At 41.2% G+C, this 16,214-nt stretch overlaps 1 protein-coding gene across 1 annotated transcript in view; it reads right to left on the bottom strand.

Moving 5' to 3' along the window:
* Positions 1-10,238, bottom strand: part of LOC132401972 (DEP domain-containing protein 1B-like) — a 38,073-nt gene extending 27,835 nt beyond the window's left edge. Inside the window, exons 1-3 of the mRNA XM_059984356.1 lie at positions 10,085-10,238; positions 2,182-2,447; positions 831-960 (exon numbers count right to left, since the gene is read on the bottom strand). Of these exons, the coding sequence (XP_059840339.1) occupies positions 831-960; positions 2,182-2,447; positions 10,085-10,132 (444 nt within the window). The 5' untranslated portion in view covers positions 10,133-10,238. The remainder of the gene's footprint in view (positions 1-830; positions 961-2,181; positions 2,448-10,084) is intronic.
* Between the last annotated feature and the right edge of the window lie 5,976 nt (positions 10,239-16,214).

Here is a 16,214-nt window from a genome sequence, read left to right as displayed (position 1 = left end):
CTGCTATTTTTCTTTTAAAATTTTCCCAGACTAACCTGCAAGCAGATGCTCTTACTCTACCTTTGCCAAGTCATGTCTTACTTCTATGAACTTGGCTTTGCCCGACAAGACCCTTATTCTTTATCCCTGATCTATCCGCATCTTTTTTCATATCCACATGGAAATATATGAATTTATGACCACTGTTTCCAAAATGCTCCCAGGCTAACACTTGGGGCCACATTCCCCAAGGCAACGTCCATTAACACTCCTTCCTTCATTGGTTTGTTTCTATATTGTGATGAAAACTATTTGTGGACACACCTCTACACCGAACCTTTTATGCTAAGGCAATCCCAGTTAACATCTGAGAAATTGAAATCATCTTGTACTATAACTCTTATTAAAAATCACATTTCTTTGCTATTTGCCTACATATCTGTTCTTTTCTTCTATTACCTGTTGATTTTTATGTATTATGTAATTTGTTTGTAATCCCTAACTTAAGGCCTTTGGGGATACATCTAGGATATCCTTATTATTTTAATATGAGTAATAAATTCCTTGACTAACAGTGCAATATGATAGAGGCATAAAATATATTGAAAGTTCAGGGTGGAATGCAAATCAAACAGATACAACTACCCATAATTTCAATTTATAGTGGAAACAAAGAAAATAACATCACATAATAGGATTTGCAAAGGTAAAATTACCTAGCTTAAAATGACATTGCTGTAATAAAACAATTGAACTTTTTTTCTGGAAAAAAAATTATAGTTTTGAAAATAAGCTACTAGTGTAATCCCATTCAATAATTTCTAGATCAAAAAACGTTATTCCAATAATACCTGAGGAACTTTAGCCTCCTTATACAATGGACAAAATTCACTTTTCTTCGCGTTGCTCATTCCAGTTGTAATTTTTTGGTAAAATGGAGGCTGGCTAGGAACAACTTTCAATGGAGATGTAGCAGGAAATCTGTTTAACACAACATTAGTACATTATTTTCATCAAAGGATATTATTGAAGAAGATAGTAAATGACTTTCATGTAACAACTTTAATATGAGAAGCCATTTCATAGAAAATCTGACTGAGTAGCAAGAAATATTACTCACATTACTTAAAATCTTGATCACAGTTGATTTTAAATATCTGAGAGGAGAAGGCGGTGTGGAGATTTATAGAGTGAGTTACAAACCTTTGGCTTAATAGCTGGAGGCATGACATCAGTTGAGAGATTAAAATAAAGGAGAGAAGGCCAGAATAAGAGGAATGCACATCTCCTGGAAGACTGCAAGATTGGAGGTTACAAATATTGGAACAGCTGAGACAATGAAGAGATTTGAAGACACCTGAAATCAAGGCATTTGCAATGGAAGCCAGTGAAAGTTAACAAGAAGATTTAATGGATGTATAGTAAGATACAGGATGACATCAGGTTTATGAAGACTACCATGGAGCACCATAGTAGTGTAGCAGTTAGTGCAATGCTATTATAGCTCAGGGCAGAGTTCAGTTCTGGTGCCATCGGTAAGGAGTCTCTGTACATCCTCTCTGTGAAACGTGTGGGCTTTTCCCGGATGAGCTGGTTTCCTCCTACAGTCCGAAGATGTACTCGGAAGGTTAATTGTCTATTGTAAATTGTCCTGTGATTAGGTTAAGGCTAAATCGGGAATGTTGGGGAATGCTGGGCAGAGAGGTTTGAAGGATCGGAAGGGCCTACTCCACACTGTATTGCCAAATAATTACACCTCCAAAAGATAGCAGAGAGAGAATAAGGACAGTCCGCATATCAACTAAGGAATTGGTAGGATTGAGTGACAGCATGAAGTGACAAATGGAGAGTCTTACAGATGCAATATGAAGTCTACTTTCAGGCCAAATGTTTCTAAAGATTGCAAACTATCTAGTTTGGCTTCAGAGTGGGTAGGGAAAGTAATGGAGTAAGTGGTGGGGTGGGGGTGATTAAATTTATTTCAGGGTCAAAAAAATGTATCCCTTTACCCAAAATAAAAAATAAAGCTTTGACATGCACCTTATATCAATGAGATTCTCCACCTAACATCATGGGATTTCACTGTACGCATTAGCCTACAGTTCAAACGTGATTCTAAAATAACTCATTGTAAAGCACTCTCAGATATTCCAAGAAATTCACTAAAAATATTCAAGTGCAGGATTCACCCCCTTTTCTTACCTATATAACTGACTGTTATCATCCACATTCTCTGCTCCCCATCTTCCTTTTATATCCTCAATCACACGATTCTTCAAAAACTTTCTTAACAGTTGCAGAGTTTGCTGTCTAGTCACATCTGGTCCAAAGTTACTGTTATTTCTCAGCAGCTCATGTAGCCAATCAACTGCCTCTGAAGCAGTAAAACAATTATTGTACTTTTTCAAGCGCACACTATGTTTCTTCAAAGGCATTCCTGCCCTAAACAGCTTGATTAATTCATTCCACTGGAGAGAAAAAAAATAAAGAAAATACATAAATATTATGGTTCTGTGACATTTCAATTGCAATACACATGCAAAATTAAATCTGAAGCACAACATAAAACAAGACGGAAGAAAATACTTCCAGTTTTCAAGTATGAATTTCAATAATGAAATCTATTAATTAAATTTATCCTGAACAAGAGCAACACAGATCAGTCAGTTCACTGACTGCATCATCATAGATGTTATTAGTGATTTCTTTGAGAGTAATAATAGTCACAACTTCAGACCAACATACAGTTCCCAATGCATTATTTTTCAGCAGATACAGATTCCATAACTTTTCTGGTGTCTCCCACTTTGCATTGATACATTTTCTGAGAAACAATCCTTCCTATCACTATAAGTGAATAAAGAAGTTTTCTCATTGCACTCCCCTTCTAACTGATGGTTACTTTATACTGCACCTCCACTTCTACAGAAAATGCTCATGAGCTGATGTTTCGGATTCTCAGGATTTGTACATTGTGACCTCATATCTTCTACCACCTTTTAATGTAATCTCATACAAGAATGGCATTATCCTAATTTATGAAAACTCCTTTCAATGATCACCCTTGTATTCTCAGAATAAACTATACTGACTCCTGATCTAGGAAGTCATCATATTATAACATTGCCATTCCCAAATCCTTCCATAGCTCCAATCCAATGTCCTTTAACCCTACAACTATTGCACCTTTGCTCCTGTAGATATCTTGTTTTGAATAGTATATAATGAGTAGACAAACATTCAGCTGCCAAATACCTAGTTCCCAAAAATCTTTGAAACATGAGGTGAAGCCTACTTCTGACTAAGACTTTGGTCTGTGTCTCTGAATCCTTAAGTCAAACTTTGTCAGATAACATTCCTCTAAAGAAATTTTGGTGTGTTTACTACACAAGTTCAGTTTAAGTTAACCAATTCGATAAGAAAGATGCCAATTCAATTTAAAGACAAGAAAGGAAGATGGAGCAGAGGTGTATGTTGATCAACTCTTGAGCTCAGTGGATGGACTTATACAGCATATTTTCATGTCTAGAACTCAATTAAGCATCATTGCCGAATCTCAGCACATAGCAAATCTTAATTTAAGGAAAAGTTCAAAGCTCAAATTAAATTTATTATTAATTTCAAAAGTAGTATTATCAAGAGCCAGCTGGTGGTGTAGTGGCATCAGCACTGGACTTCAAGGCAGATGGTCCTGAGTTCAAACCCAGCAGGGTCCCAACCTGGGCAGCATCAGTGTCTGTGTGGAAGAAAGGTCTGACAATCTACTTCCGTATCTTGTCATGAAAACCCTATTGACCGCTTTTGCTCTTATTTCTCATGTCAGCACCGAGGAAATATAGAAATTACATAGAACCATTTAATAAATAAATAAATAAATCAAACTACAAAACACATTTCACTGATAAGCCAATTTTAAAAATCTGCCACCTAATGTTGAAACAGCACCTTTTTAATTCTTTTTTTTACAAGTCTCCTCTTATGCCCTCTGTGATTGCCTTCTGTCCACAAACTTCCAGCCAAAGCAGAGCGGGAACAGCACACAAAAAACACCAGTCAGCCAGTGCTGTACAAGTTCAAGGTCTTAGCACTGGAACTAACCAAGTCCTCAGAGCTGATGAACAATGTTGAGCTGAAGTAGTTTTCTGAATGCCCAAAACTTAATGGAAGTTACGGCTAACATAACAAAACCTATTTACTCCAACAGACCGCAGCTATTGTTGTGACAGACTCACAACAATTTGGTTAAATTGTAAATTATCTTTCAAAATGTGGTAACTTCTACTTTACAAAAAGACCACTCGACAACTTGATGGCCAAAAGAGCATCTTTATCTGGGACGGCAAATGATATTTACAATACAGAGGCTTCCAGGTACCTCGTGTGGAATGGGTGGGGGAACTATATGCAATGCATACTGGGAGTAAAAAGAGCGGAAGTAAAGACCCCGCCAACCCCAGATCCCACCTCTTGCTACCAACAGCTTCCCGATTAGTATTAACTTACTTTTAATAATACTCACATTACAACAGAAAAGATCTACAGTATTAAGTTACCTGGCTATATCAAAGCCTTACAAAACAAAAAATGCTGGTATCAAACTAGACACTTGATTTAATGAAGAAAAATCAAGCCAGCTCAGAATCAGAATCATATTTAATATCATGAGCTATGTCCTGAATTTTTTTTGTTCTGCAGCAGTACACAATAAAAAGCTGTAAATTATAATAAGAAACATATACATATAAAATTTAATTAAATAAGTAAGCTGGTGTACATGGGCTCATCGTCCAAACTCGAGTATTTGTCTTCTGTATTTCCCTCTTGAAGGTAGCAATAAGAAGAGGGCACATCCGAGGTGACGGGGGTCCTTAATGATGAACTTCATCCTTTTCAAGATGTCCTCAATGCTGGGCAGATGTGCCTATAACGGAGATGGCTGAGTTTGCAACGTTCTGCAACTCTTTCCAATCCTTTGCAGTGGCTCCTCCATACCAGACGGTATTGCAACTAATAGGAATGTTCTCCATGGTACAGCTATAGAAATCTGAAAGTGTTTTTGGTGACATACCACGTCACCTCAAACTCCTAATGAAATGTAGCCACTGTTGTGCCTTCTTTGTAATTGTATCAACATGTCACCCAGGATAAATCTTCAGAGATATTGACACCCAGAAACTTGATATTTCCCACCCTTTCCACTGCTGATCCCTAGATGAGGATTGGTGTTTGTATGCTCGATTTCCCCTTCCTGAAGTCCACAATCAATTTCTTGGTCTTACTCAGGTTGAGTGTAAGGTTGTTTATGCGACACCACTCTACCACACTGAGAAAGCCTCAACTGCTTCTCTGGGCAGAGAATTCCACAGATTCACCACTCTCTGGGAAAAACAGATTCTCCTCATCTCCGTCCTAAGTCTTCTCCCCTGAATCTTGAGGCAATGTCCCCTAGTTCTAGTTTTACCTACTAATGAAAACAACTTTTCTACTTCTATCTTATTTATCCCTTTCAAAATTTTGTATGTTTCTATAAGATCCCCTCTCATTCTTCTTATGGTGAGTCTGCTAAAAATAGATGTTGTCTGCAAATTTATAGATGACATTTGAGCTGTACCTATATGAAGTCCTTTGCATTAGTACCTGTGGATATGTGAAAATAGGGAATGCTGTCAAAGTAAATGTGTAATCAAAGTATGCATAAGTTACCAAATACTACCTTGAGATTCATTTCGCAGGCACTTACAGGAAAAAACAATAGAATTTTACGCAAGACTACATAAACAGACAAGGACAGAGAAACAGCAATGAGCAGAAGACGACAAAAAGATGGAAACAAAAATAGTACCAAGAACATGAATTGTAAAGACTCTTTGAAAGTGAGTCTGTAGATCACAGAATCAGTTCAGAGTAGTGGTGAATAAAGTGATCCATGCTGGTTCAGGAGCCTGATGGTTTTAAGGTAATAAGAACATAAGAAATAGGAGCAGGAGTAGGCCATCCAGCCCATCGAGCCCCACCATTGAATAAGATCATGGCTGATCTGACCTTAAAACTCAGTTCCATCTACCTGCCTTTTCCCAATAACCCTTCATTCCCTTACTATATAAAAACCTATCTAACTGTATCTTAAATATATTTAGTGAGGAAGCCTCAACTGCTTCCCTGGGCAGAGAATTCCACAGGTTCACCACTCTCTGGGAAAAACAGTTTCTCCTCATCTCCATCCTAAATCTTCTCCCCTGAATCTTGAAGCAATGTCCCCTAGTTCTAGTCTCACCTACTAATGGAAACAACTTTCCTACTTCTATCTTATTTATCCCTTTCAAAATTTTGTATTTTTCTATAAGATCCCCTCTCATTCTTCTGAACTCCAGACAGTATAGTCCCAGGTGACTTAATCTCTCCTCATCCCTTCATACCTGGAATCAACCTGGTGAACCTCCTCTGCACTGCCTCCAAAGCCGGTATATCCTTCCTCAAGTATGGAGACCAGAACTGCACACAGTACTCCAGGTGCGGCCTCACCAGTACCCTGAATAGTTGCAGCATGACCTCCCTGCTCTTGAATTCAATCCCTCCAGCAATGAAGATCAACATTCCGTTTGCCTTCGTAATAACCTGTTGTACCTGCAAGCTAACTTTTTGCAATTCATGAACAAGCACTCCCAAGTGCCTCTGCACAACAACATGCTGCAATATTTTACTATTTAAATAATAATCTGCTCTTCTGTTATTCCTTCCAAAGTGGATGATCTTGCATTTAACAACATTGTATTCCATCTGCCAGACCTTGGCCCACTCACTTAACTTATCTATATCCCTTTGCAGACTCTCCACATCCTCTGTACAATTTGCTTTTCCACTCAGTTTAGTGTCATCAGCAATTTTTGCTACGCTACACTCAGTCCCCTCTTCCAGATCATCAATGTAAATGATAAACAGCTGTGAGCCCAGCACCGACCCCCGCAGCACATCACTCACCACTAAATGCCAATGGGAGAAACACCCATTTATACCAATTCCCTGCCTTCTATTGGTTAACCAATCCACTATCCATGCCAACACATCTCCTCCGACTCCATGCATCGGTATCTTATTTATAAGTCTCTTGTGTGGCACTTTATCGAATACCTTCTGGAAATCAAAGTATACGACATCCACCTGTTCCTCTCTATCCACTGCACTCATTATGTCCTCAAAGAAGTCTAGTAAGTTTGTCAAGCAGGACCTGCCCTTTCTGAATCAATGCTGTGCCTGTCTCATGGAACCATTCCTTTCTAAATGTTTCGCAATTTCTTCCTTAATGACAGCTTCAAGCATTTTCCTGACTACACATGTTAAGCTAACTGGCCTTAACATTTCTTGAACCCGTTCTTGAACTGTTCAAGAATAACTGTTCTTGAACCTGCTGGTATGGGACCCAAGGCTTCTCCCTGGCACTACACTATTCTCCAGACCATCTGGACAGTAAAGGTACCCACATCAGACAACTGTTTATTGACTAGAGTTCGGTCTTCAATAGTGGATTCTGGTTAATTGGGACACCTCGGGGACTAGTTCATTTTGGCTCCATTAAACGACTGCTCCAATTAGCTGAAGTCTCATGGAAATAGTTGAAAAGGTATAAGAAAGGAAAACTACTGTTAAAACTGAGAAACAAATTATTCTGTATATCATTTGAATACATAAGTTATAACAGTATCCAAACTACTACAGTTCTAAAAATGTGTATTAGTTCCTAATAGTTATCAACAGAAGAATTGACAAAATTGGCAGACACCTAGTACAGTGAGTGGACTGCCTTCAAACAATGCTTTTGAAAATAGCATCCTCCAAATCTTCACCTTAATGTGTAACATTCAAAATGATCGATGATACCTTCAAATTCTTTGTAGTTCCTAACTTCTTGAAGTAGTGAAATCATTTCATTTTCACTCCCAGCCATTTCTGGCATTTCCAAGCCTGAATGCATGAAACCACAGTGAGCAAAATAGCTCCTTGTTATCTTATTGTTTATTACTCACCAATGATCAGTGACAAAAATCACTGCTTTTTGACTACAATCGTGCAAAAGTGCAATCTTAAAACTGTTCACTCTAACCATAGTGAAGTGTCTACGGCCGCACGATGTACACATGACTGATGTGAGTTAGAAATTATTGTTTTACAGTCTCTTGTCCTAATTAAGCAGCATAGTGTCTCAAACTAACAAAGGGTATCTGAGCTACTTTCCTGATTTGTTTTTGTTCTTTATGAGTTATCCCAAATAAGTGGCTGTCCTGATTGACTGGAGTCCACTGTAATATCATTCCAAGCAAACCCATCACCAAACTCTGGAATTAAAATCTCCCTCTGCAACGGAATCTTTGACTTTCTGATCAATAGACCACAAGTATAGTCACCAACACCTCTACCATGATCTTTCTAAACGCTGCTGCTCCACAAGGTTGATTGCTCAACCTTCTCAACTCATTGTCGTCTCATGCCAGGCTCCGCTCCAACTCCATCCTCGAGGGTTTTCAGATGATACACAGTAGCAGGCACATCTCAAACAACCAATACCAGGTTTATTACCTTGATGAAACCAGTTAGAATGCTCTCCGCTGTGCATCTATCGAAATTTTCAAAGTTTTACATACATACAGCATCCAAGATTGTTTAATGTCATTTCCAGTACTTATGTGTAAAGGAGAATGAAATAATTGTTACTTTAGATTCGATGCAGCACAAAAAAAGATAAAGAACACAATAACAATAAAAAACAAATATAAGTACAAAGGATTGCATATATATGTAGATTGATTGTCTGTACGTTAGGTGACTGACAGGAAATGATAATGTAGTGGCTGTTGGGGTGTAGAGGTGTTGATCAGACTAACTGGTTGGGGAAAGTAACTGCTTTTGAGTCTGGCGATCCAGGTGTGGATTCTCTGTAGCCTCAGTCCATGAGCAGGGTGGGTGGAATCCTTCGTGAGATTACCAACCCTTTTCCTGCACCTTTCTGTCTTGATGGTGGGTAGGCTGGTGCCAGTGATGTGTTGACTACCCATTGTAGGACCTTCCTGCCTGCAGTAGAACAGTTTCCATACCGCGCCGTGATGCAGCTTGTTAGGATGGTGTCTACTGCGCATCTGTAAAATTATGTGAGTATAGATGTGCATAGTCCAGTTATGAACGTCCAGTCTTTGGTGACAAGCTGAATCTACACCGACTCCTAAGAAAGGAAAGGCCTGGTTTTGCCTTCTTTGTAATGACGCTTGTGTGTTCAGGTCCTCTGATAGGATGGTACCAAGGGACATAAAGCTACTGACCCTCTCCACTGGGATGCCCAATGAGGACCTGCTCACTCATCTCCGGCTTTTTCCTTCTTAGCCGATAATTAGCTCTTTGGTTTCGCAGTTCAATGAAAAGCACACCATCTGTTATTGAAATAATGACGTTTTCTAGGTATGACCCGGGCACACAGAACAGAATATTAAACCAGGCGGTTTAAACCAGGATAAACTCTTTCTCAACAAGCCGGAACGCGAGATGTCATCAGGCATGAGCACAGAAACAGGAAATGTCGGAAGCTCAACGTCAGGTAGCGCCCGTGAACAACGATCAGAAGAGTTAAAATACTTGTGCTGTTGTTCCGCAATCCATCATTCGGGTTTTTCTTCTGCTCCCCACTTCTACTAAGTTCGCCGGCACTCTCGAGATGTTTCTGTTCCTACAAGGACCACTGACGGTTCCGTAAATCATTTTAAATATGCTCCCACTTTGGACAAGCATTATCGGTGAAATTGTCTTGCTCTACTTCTAATTTACACCGATTCTCAAATCCCACTATCTTGATATTATCAATAACACGACTATGAATTATGTTAACGCACAATCGCCCTTTTTTGTAAACAAAAAGTTTCTTCTCTCTGAAGCGACCTCTCTCCATCCCGTTCCTGATGCAGTGCTGTGTACCCATCCGATGTATTGCCAGTAAAGCGGGGCTCTCCAATGGGGAAAACTTTCTCAACTCTGCTCCTACTCTGGAGCCCAATTCCTCTCCAAAACTAAGACAACTTAGTCAAGAACATTTTTTCCCCCTTGCAGATACCCTGAAATAACTTACCAGCTTCGTAGCCCTATACGGCCCCGGCGAGATAATCCGGCTTTCCATAACCTTCCAGCTGACGTTCAAACCCGGCAATGATCAGTGATAAACCCGCTGGACATTTCCAACCACAGAAGCCGGACACAACGGCAAACAGCGAAAGCCAGCTTCAGCCATTGCGAGTGTTTGAATCCCGAACTCGAACGCTCTCCCGCTGTTCATTGGCTGAAACTCCCACGTGACGTCACCACATATGGAAAGTGGCCGTTTGTAGCTCTGTGTGTTAAAAGTCTAAGAGCTTTTCTTTTACAATTTCCGTCAATGTGTTACTGAAGTGAAATACCGAGGGGTACAGGAAGTCGAAAATATAAAGGCTAGAAATAGTCGGCAGATTTGACATAAGTGTAAGGAGTTATAGTGGCCACCGGATAATCTTGTGGAAATATTTAATGTTTTTAAGTATGGTGGAATACTATTACAGAGTTCGGAGTTTACATCTGAATTTGGTCTCCGCTGTGAACAGTGTCCCTCAACAGTTTTTCCTTTAGCTCCTCCCACTTTCTCCAGACTTGAGGAGTAACCCCATGGCCCCCAGCAATGCCTGCCTTTTCCTTGGCAATGTAGAATAGTCTATGTTCCAAGCCTTCCTGGACACGCCGCTTTGGCTCTCCGTCTGCTCTGGATTTTTTTTATCTCGAATAGCTGATAAGACATCAATCCGCTCAACTTCAGTACTCCTCACTCCTCGAATTTTACTCCCTCTGAACACACTCTCTCTGCACTAATCCTAACATTACCATCAAACGTGCAGACAAACGAGATGCTGTTGTTGTGAGGCACACTGACTTCTACCTTGCTGAAACCAAGGGCAATTCTCAGACTCCTCCTCATACCTCCCCCTTGAAGAGGGCCCCACTCAGGACCATCAGAAAACTGTCTCCAACACCAAGACTGAGCTCATCAACTCTGGAAAACTCCCATCCATTGCCACCCAACTCACAGTTCCCTTACCCCACATTGCTGGCTTCTACCTCCTACCCATGATCCATAAACCTGACTGTGAGGCAGACCATTGTCACTGCTTGCTTCTACTCCACTGCACGCAAGTCCTCATAACTTGACTCCATTCCATCCCCTCAGTTCAACCTCCTCCCACCTACATCTGTAACACTTCTTACCCCCTCTATCTCCTCACCAACTTTCAATTCCCTCGCCCTGACCACCTCATTTTCACCATGGATATCCAGTCCCTGTACACATCTCTCCCCCATCATGAAGAACTTAAAACTCTCTGCTTCTTTCTTAATAAATGAACCAACCACTTCCACTCTATCCTGCGTCTGGCAGAACTGCTCCTACATCCTCAACAATTTTTTTCCACTCCTCCAACTTTCTCCAGACTTGAGGAGTAGGCATGGGCTCCAGCTATGCCTGCCTTTTTGTTGGCGATGTAGAATAGTCCGTGTTCCAAGCTTAATGCTGGTAATGCTCCCCAATTCTTCCTCTGCTAGATTCACTACCGTATTGGTGCTTCATGCACTCCTGCTGAGCACATCAGTTTAATCAACTTTGCCTCCAACTTCCACCATGCCCATAAATTCACTCGGTCCATTTCTGACAGATCCTTCCCCTTTCTCAATCTCTCTGTCTCCATCTCTGGAGATAAACTATTGACTGCCATCTTTTATAAACCCACCGATTCCCATGGTTATTTTGGCTGTATCTCTTCCCACCCTGTCTCCTGTAAAAATGCTATTCCCTTCATCTCCACCATATCTATTCCCAAGGAGGCAGCTTTCCTTTCCAGTACCACAAAGATGTCCTCCTTCTTCAAAGAACGGGGTTTCCCCTCCTCCACCATTGATGCTGCCCTCACCCACATCTCCTCCATTTCCCAAATTTGTGTGCTCACACTATCTTCCTGCTACGTTATCAGTGATAGAGTTCCTCTTGTCCTTACCTATCACCCTGTGTTCTCTGCAACTTCTGCAATCCCTAAAGAGATCCTACCACCAAACATAGCTTTCCTCCCTTCTTTTCACTACTTTCTGCAGAGATCACTCCCTCCTTGATGTCCTTGTCCATTTGTCCCTCCCCACTCATCTCCCTCCTGGTGCTACACCTGCCCATTCACCCCCTCCCTCACCTCCATTCAGGATCCCAAACAGTCCTTCCAGGTGAGGCAACACTTCACCTGCAAATCTGCTGGGGTGGTCTATTCTGTCCGGTGCTCCTGATGTGGGCCTCCTCTACGTTGGTGAGATCTGTTGTAAATTGGGCGACCACTTTGTCAAGCGCCTCCTCTTCACTTGCCAAAAGATGAACTTCCTGGTGGTCAAACATTTTAATTTTGATTCCCATTCTCATTCCAACATGTTGGTCCATGACCTCCTCTTGTACCACGATGAGGCCACCCTCAGGATGAAGGAGCAACACCTTGTATTCCATCTGGGTAGCCTCCAATAGCAATTTCTCCTTCCAGTAAAAAACAAATCCCACCCCCCCACTTCCCGGGTTCCCTCCTCCTTCCGTTTCACCCATGGTCCACTCTCTTCCTTCCTCTCCAGCCTTTCCTACCCACTCAGCTTCACCAATCACCTTCAAGCTTTCCCCTTTCCCTTCCTCCACCTTTTCATTCAATCATTTTCTCCCTTCCTTTCCAGTCCTGGAGAAGGGTCTCGGCCTGAAACATCAACTATTTATTCATTTCCATAGATGCTGATTGATCTGCTGAATTCCTCCAGTATTTTGTGGTGTTTTGTATCTCCAGCACCTGCAGAGTTTCTTTGTTTAGGTACAGTGTTAACTAGATTACATTTATATCATCACTTTGCTTTGGGTTTTTTTGAACAGAAATAGCACATGCCTTCCTCATTTTTTCCACAATTTCTACCTGACTACAACCACTCCAAACTCATTTTTAAGGGATTTGTTTGCTAATACAATGCCATTAAGCTCTATGTTCAACAATAGAACTTTTTTGTTCAGTTTCATAAATGCTATATTGATGAAATGGAGCAATCCATTGCCTCTTCATGGCTTTTAAGAAACCCAACACCATCCCTCTGCTACTATATAGCATGCTTTACATTGACCAGACATGAGTTCTTTCTGTTGTTTTTATCCAGCTTGAATAGAGTGGATATGGAGAAGATGTTTCCTAAAGTGGAGGAGTATGGGACCTGAGGCACAGCCTCAGAATACAAGGACGTTCCTTTAGAATAGAGATGGAGAGGAATTTTTTAGCATGTGTTAGTGAATCTGTGGAATTCCTTGCCGCAGATCACTGGGTATATTTAAAGTGGAGGTTGATAGGTTCTTGATCAGTAAGGGATCAAGGGTTTATGAGGAGAGGGCAGGAGAATGGGGTTGTGAGGGATAAGAAATCAATCACGATGGAATGTCGAAGCATTCTCGAGAAGTTGAATCACCTATCTTTGCTCCTATGTTTTATAGTCTCAGTTCCATAATACCTCAACCCATCCCCAGAAACAACAGATACATTGCTCTTGCCCTTTTCCTTCCCACCATCTAGGTTCACGGACAATTTTTTTCAGTTTGGATTTAAATATGACAACAAGTTTGCAACAGACCAGTTTAATTTCAGACATTTTCCAGGAAAATGGACAGTTTCAGTATTATGGTACTGAGTCTGTGATCACAACTCACAATATTTGCCAGACTTGGAGAATATTTTGGTTTATTTAATATTGAAAATTAGGCCAAAATTTACAATTTTGTCATAGTGAAGGTCGTGGTCTTGTTAAACTAGGTGTCATCAATATTTTTGGATTATATTGAGAAGGGGCAGAATATGTGAAGGGAATTAAAGGAGTCATATAGCCCCTTGCTGATTATTCTGTGGCAATACTTGAATAAATAATAATGGAACCAAGTTATTTGAAGGGCTTAGATGAGGTGCAATTTTTAAAATGTGTCCTGGAAAGTTTCCTCAAACAATTGGTAAATGGCTTACTAGAGAGGGGACAGTGCTTGGCCTCGTATTGGGAAATGAGGTGACTGAAGCCTCAGTAAGGGAGCACTTGGAATATCTGGTCATCCATTTTGTCTGCTGAGCGAGTTTTCCACTGACATCCTGGTTGCAGTGTACATTGCATTCCTGGCCAACATCAGGCTGCCAATGTTGGAGGAGCCGAACACTCTGATCAGCAGTCACAAGACTGCACAGCTCGATGCCTTCCCAGTCATCACCGAGGACCTCAACCAGGCCACGATGAGGATAACTCTGACCAACTACCACCAACATGTCACTATGGATCAGAGGAGCCAACACACTTGACCACTGTTACACCACCATCAAGAAGGTTTACCGTTTTATCCAGTGCCCCCACTTTGGCAAGTTCGATTACCAGGTATATAGGCAGAAGCTGAGGACCACAGCACCAGTAGTGAGGTCAGCGAAGGTATGGTCAAGGGAGGTGGAGGAACACGTATACTGTTTTGAATCAGTGGACGGTCCATATTCAGGGATTTATCTTTGCATCTGAATGACTATGCCACAGTTGTCACTGGCTTCATCAAGACTTGTGTGGATTAATGTTTGCCTTCAAGAACGTACCAACCATACCCAAACCAGATGCTGTGGATGAACCAAGAGGTTTGCAGTCTGTGTCCAACAGACTCGTAGGTCAGAATCAGAATTCGGTTTAATATCACCGGCATATGTTGTGACATTTGTTGTTTTGTGGCAGCAGTACATTGCAATACATAATAAATATAAGAAATATAAATTACAATAAGGAATGTATATAAACATAAATTAAATGAGTTGTGCAAAAAAGAGAGCAAAAATAAAGTAAGGTAGTGTTCCTGGGTTGGTTCATCGTCTGTTCAGAAATCTGATGGCAGAGGGAAGAGACTGTTTCTGAAACACTCAGTGTGTATCTTCAGGCTCCTGTATTCCTCCTTGATGGTAACAATGAGAAGAGTACATGTCCTGGGTGATGCGGGTCCTTAATGATAGACGTTGCCTTCTTGTTGAGGCATCGCCATTTGAAGGTGCTCTTGATGCTAGAAAGGCTAGTGCCCATGAAGGAGCTGGCTTTGTTTACAACTTTCTGCAGCTTTTTCTAATCATGTGCACTGGTCCACACCAGATTGTGATGCAACAAGTTAGAATGCTCTCCATAGTACATCTGCGCAAATTTGCGAAAGTCTTTGATGACATACTAACTCTCCTCAAGCTCCTAATGAAATGTAACCAGCGTCGTGCCTTCTTTGTGATTGCGTCAATATATTGGGCCCAGGATAGAACTAAAGAGATATTGACACCCAGGGACTTGAAACTACTTATTCCTTCCACTGCTGATTCCGCAATGAGGACTAGTTTGTGTTCCTTCTTCCTGATGTCCACAATCATTTCCTTGATCTTACTGATGTTGAGTGCAAAGTTGTTGTTGCAACACCACACAACCAGCTGATCTACGTATCTCGCACCTATATCACCACCATCTGAACCTCTGCCAACAATAGTTGTGTCATCAGCAAATTTTTGGATAGCGTTTGAGCTGTGCTTACCTACATGGTCATGGTGTAGAGAAAGTAGAGCAGTGGGCTAAGCATGCATCCTTGAGGTGAGACAGTTTTGGTTATCAGTGAGGAGATGTTATTTCTGCTCCACACTGACTGTATTCTCCCAATGAGGAAGTCAGGGATCCAGTTACTGAGGGAGGTACAGGTTTTGGAGTTTCTTGATTAGAACTATGACTGAGTTAATGGTGGAGCTGTAATCAATAAACCCCAGCCTGATGTAGGTATTGCTATTGTGCAGGCAATCCAAGGCCGAATGGAGAGCCAATGAAATTACTTCTGCTGTAGACCAATTGTAATGATGGGCAAATTGCAGCTGGCCCAGGCCCTTGCTGAGGCAAGAGTTGATTCTGGCCATGAACAACCTCTGAAAGCACTTCATCACAGTAGGCGTGAGAGCAACTGAGCAATACCTGTCGAGGCAGATCACCCAGCTCTTCTTGGGCACTGGTATGATGTCGTCCTTCTGAAGCAAGTGGGAACCTCCATATTCAGCAGTGAGAGACTGAAGATGTTCTTCAATATTCCTGCCAGTTGGTTTATACAGACCTTCAGTGCCCTACCAGATAAACCTTCAGGGTCTGACGCCTTGTGAGCA

The sequence above is a fragment of the Hypanus sabinus genome, chromosome 11 (assembly GCF_030144855.1).
Source record: "Hypanus sabinus isolate sHypSab1 chromosome 11, sHypSab1.hap1, whole genome shotgun sequence".
Classification (NCBI taxonomy): domain Eukaryota; kingdom Metazoa; phylum Chordata; class Chondrichthyes; order Myliobatiformes; family Dasyatidae; genus Hypanus; species Hypanus sabinus.
This window is presented reverse-complemented; position numbering and strand designations above follow the sequence as displayed.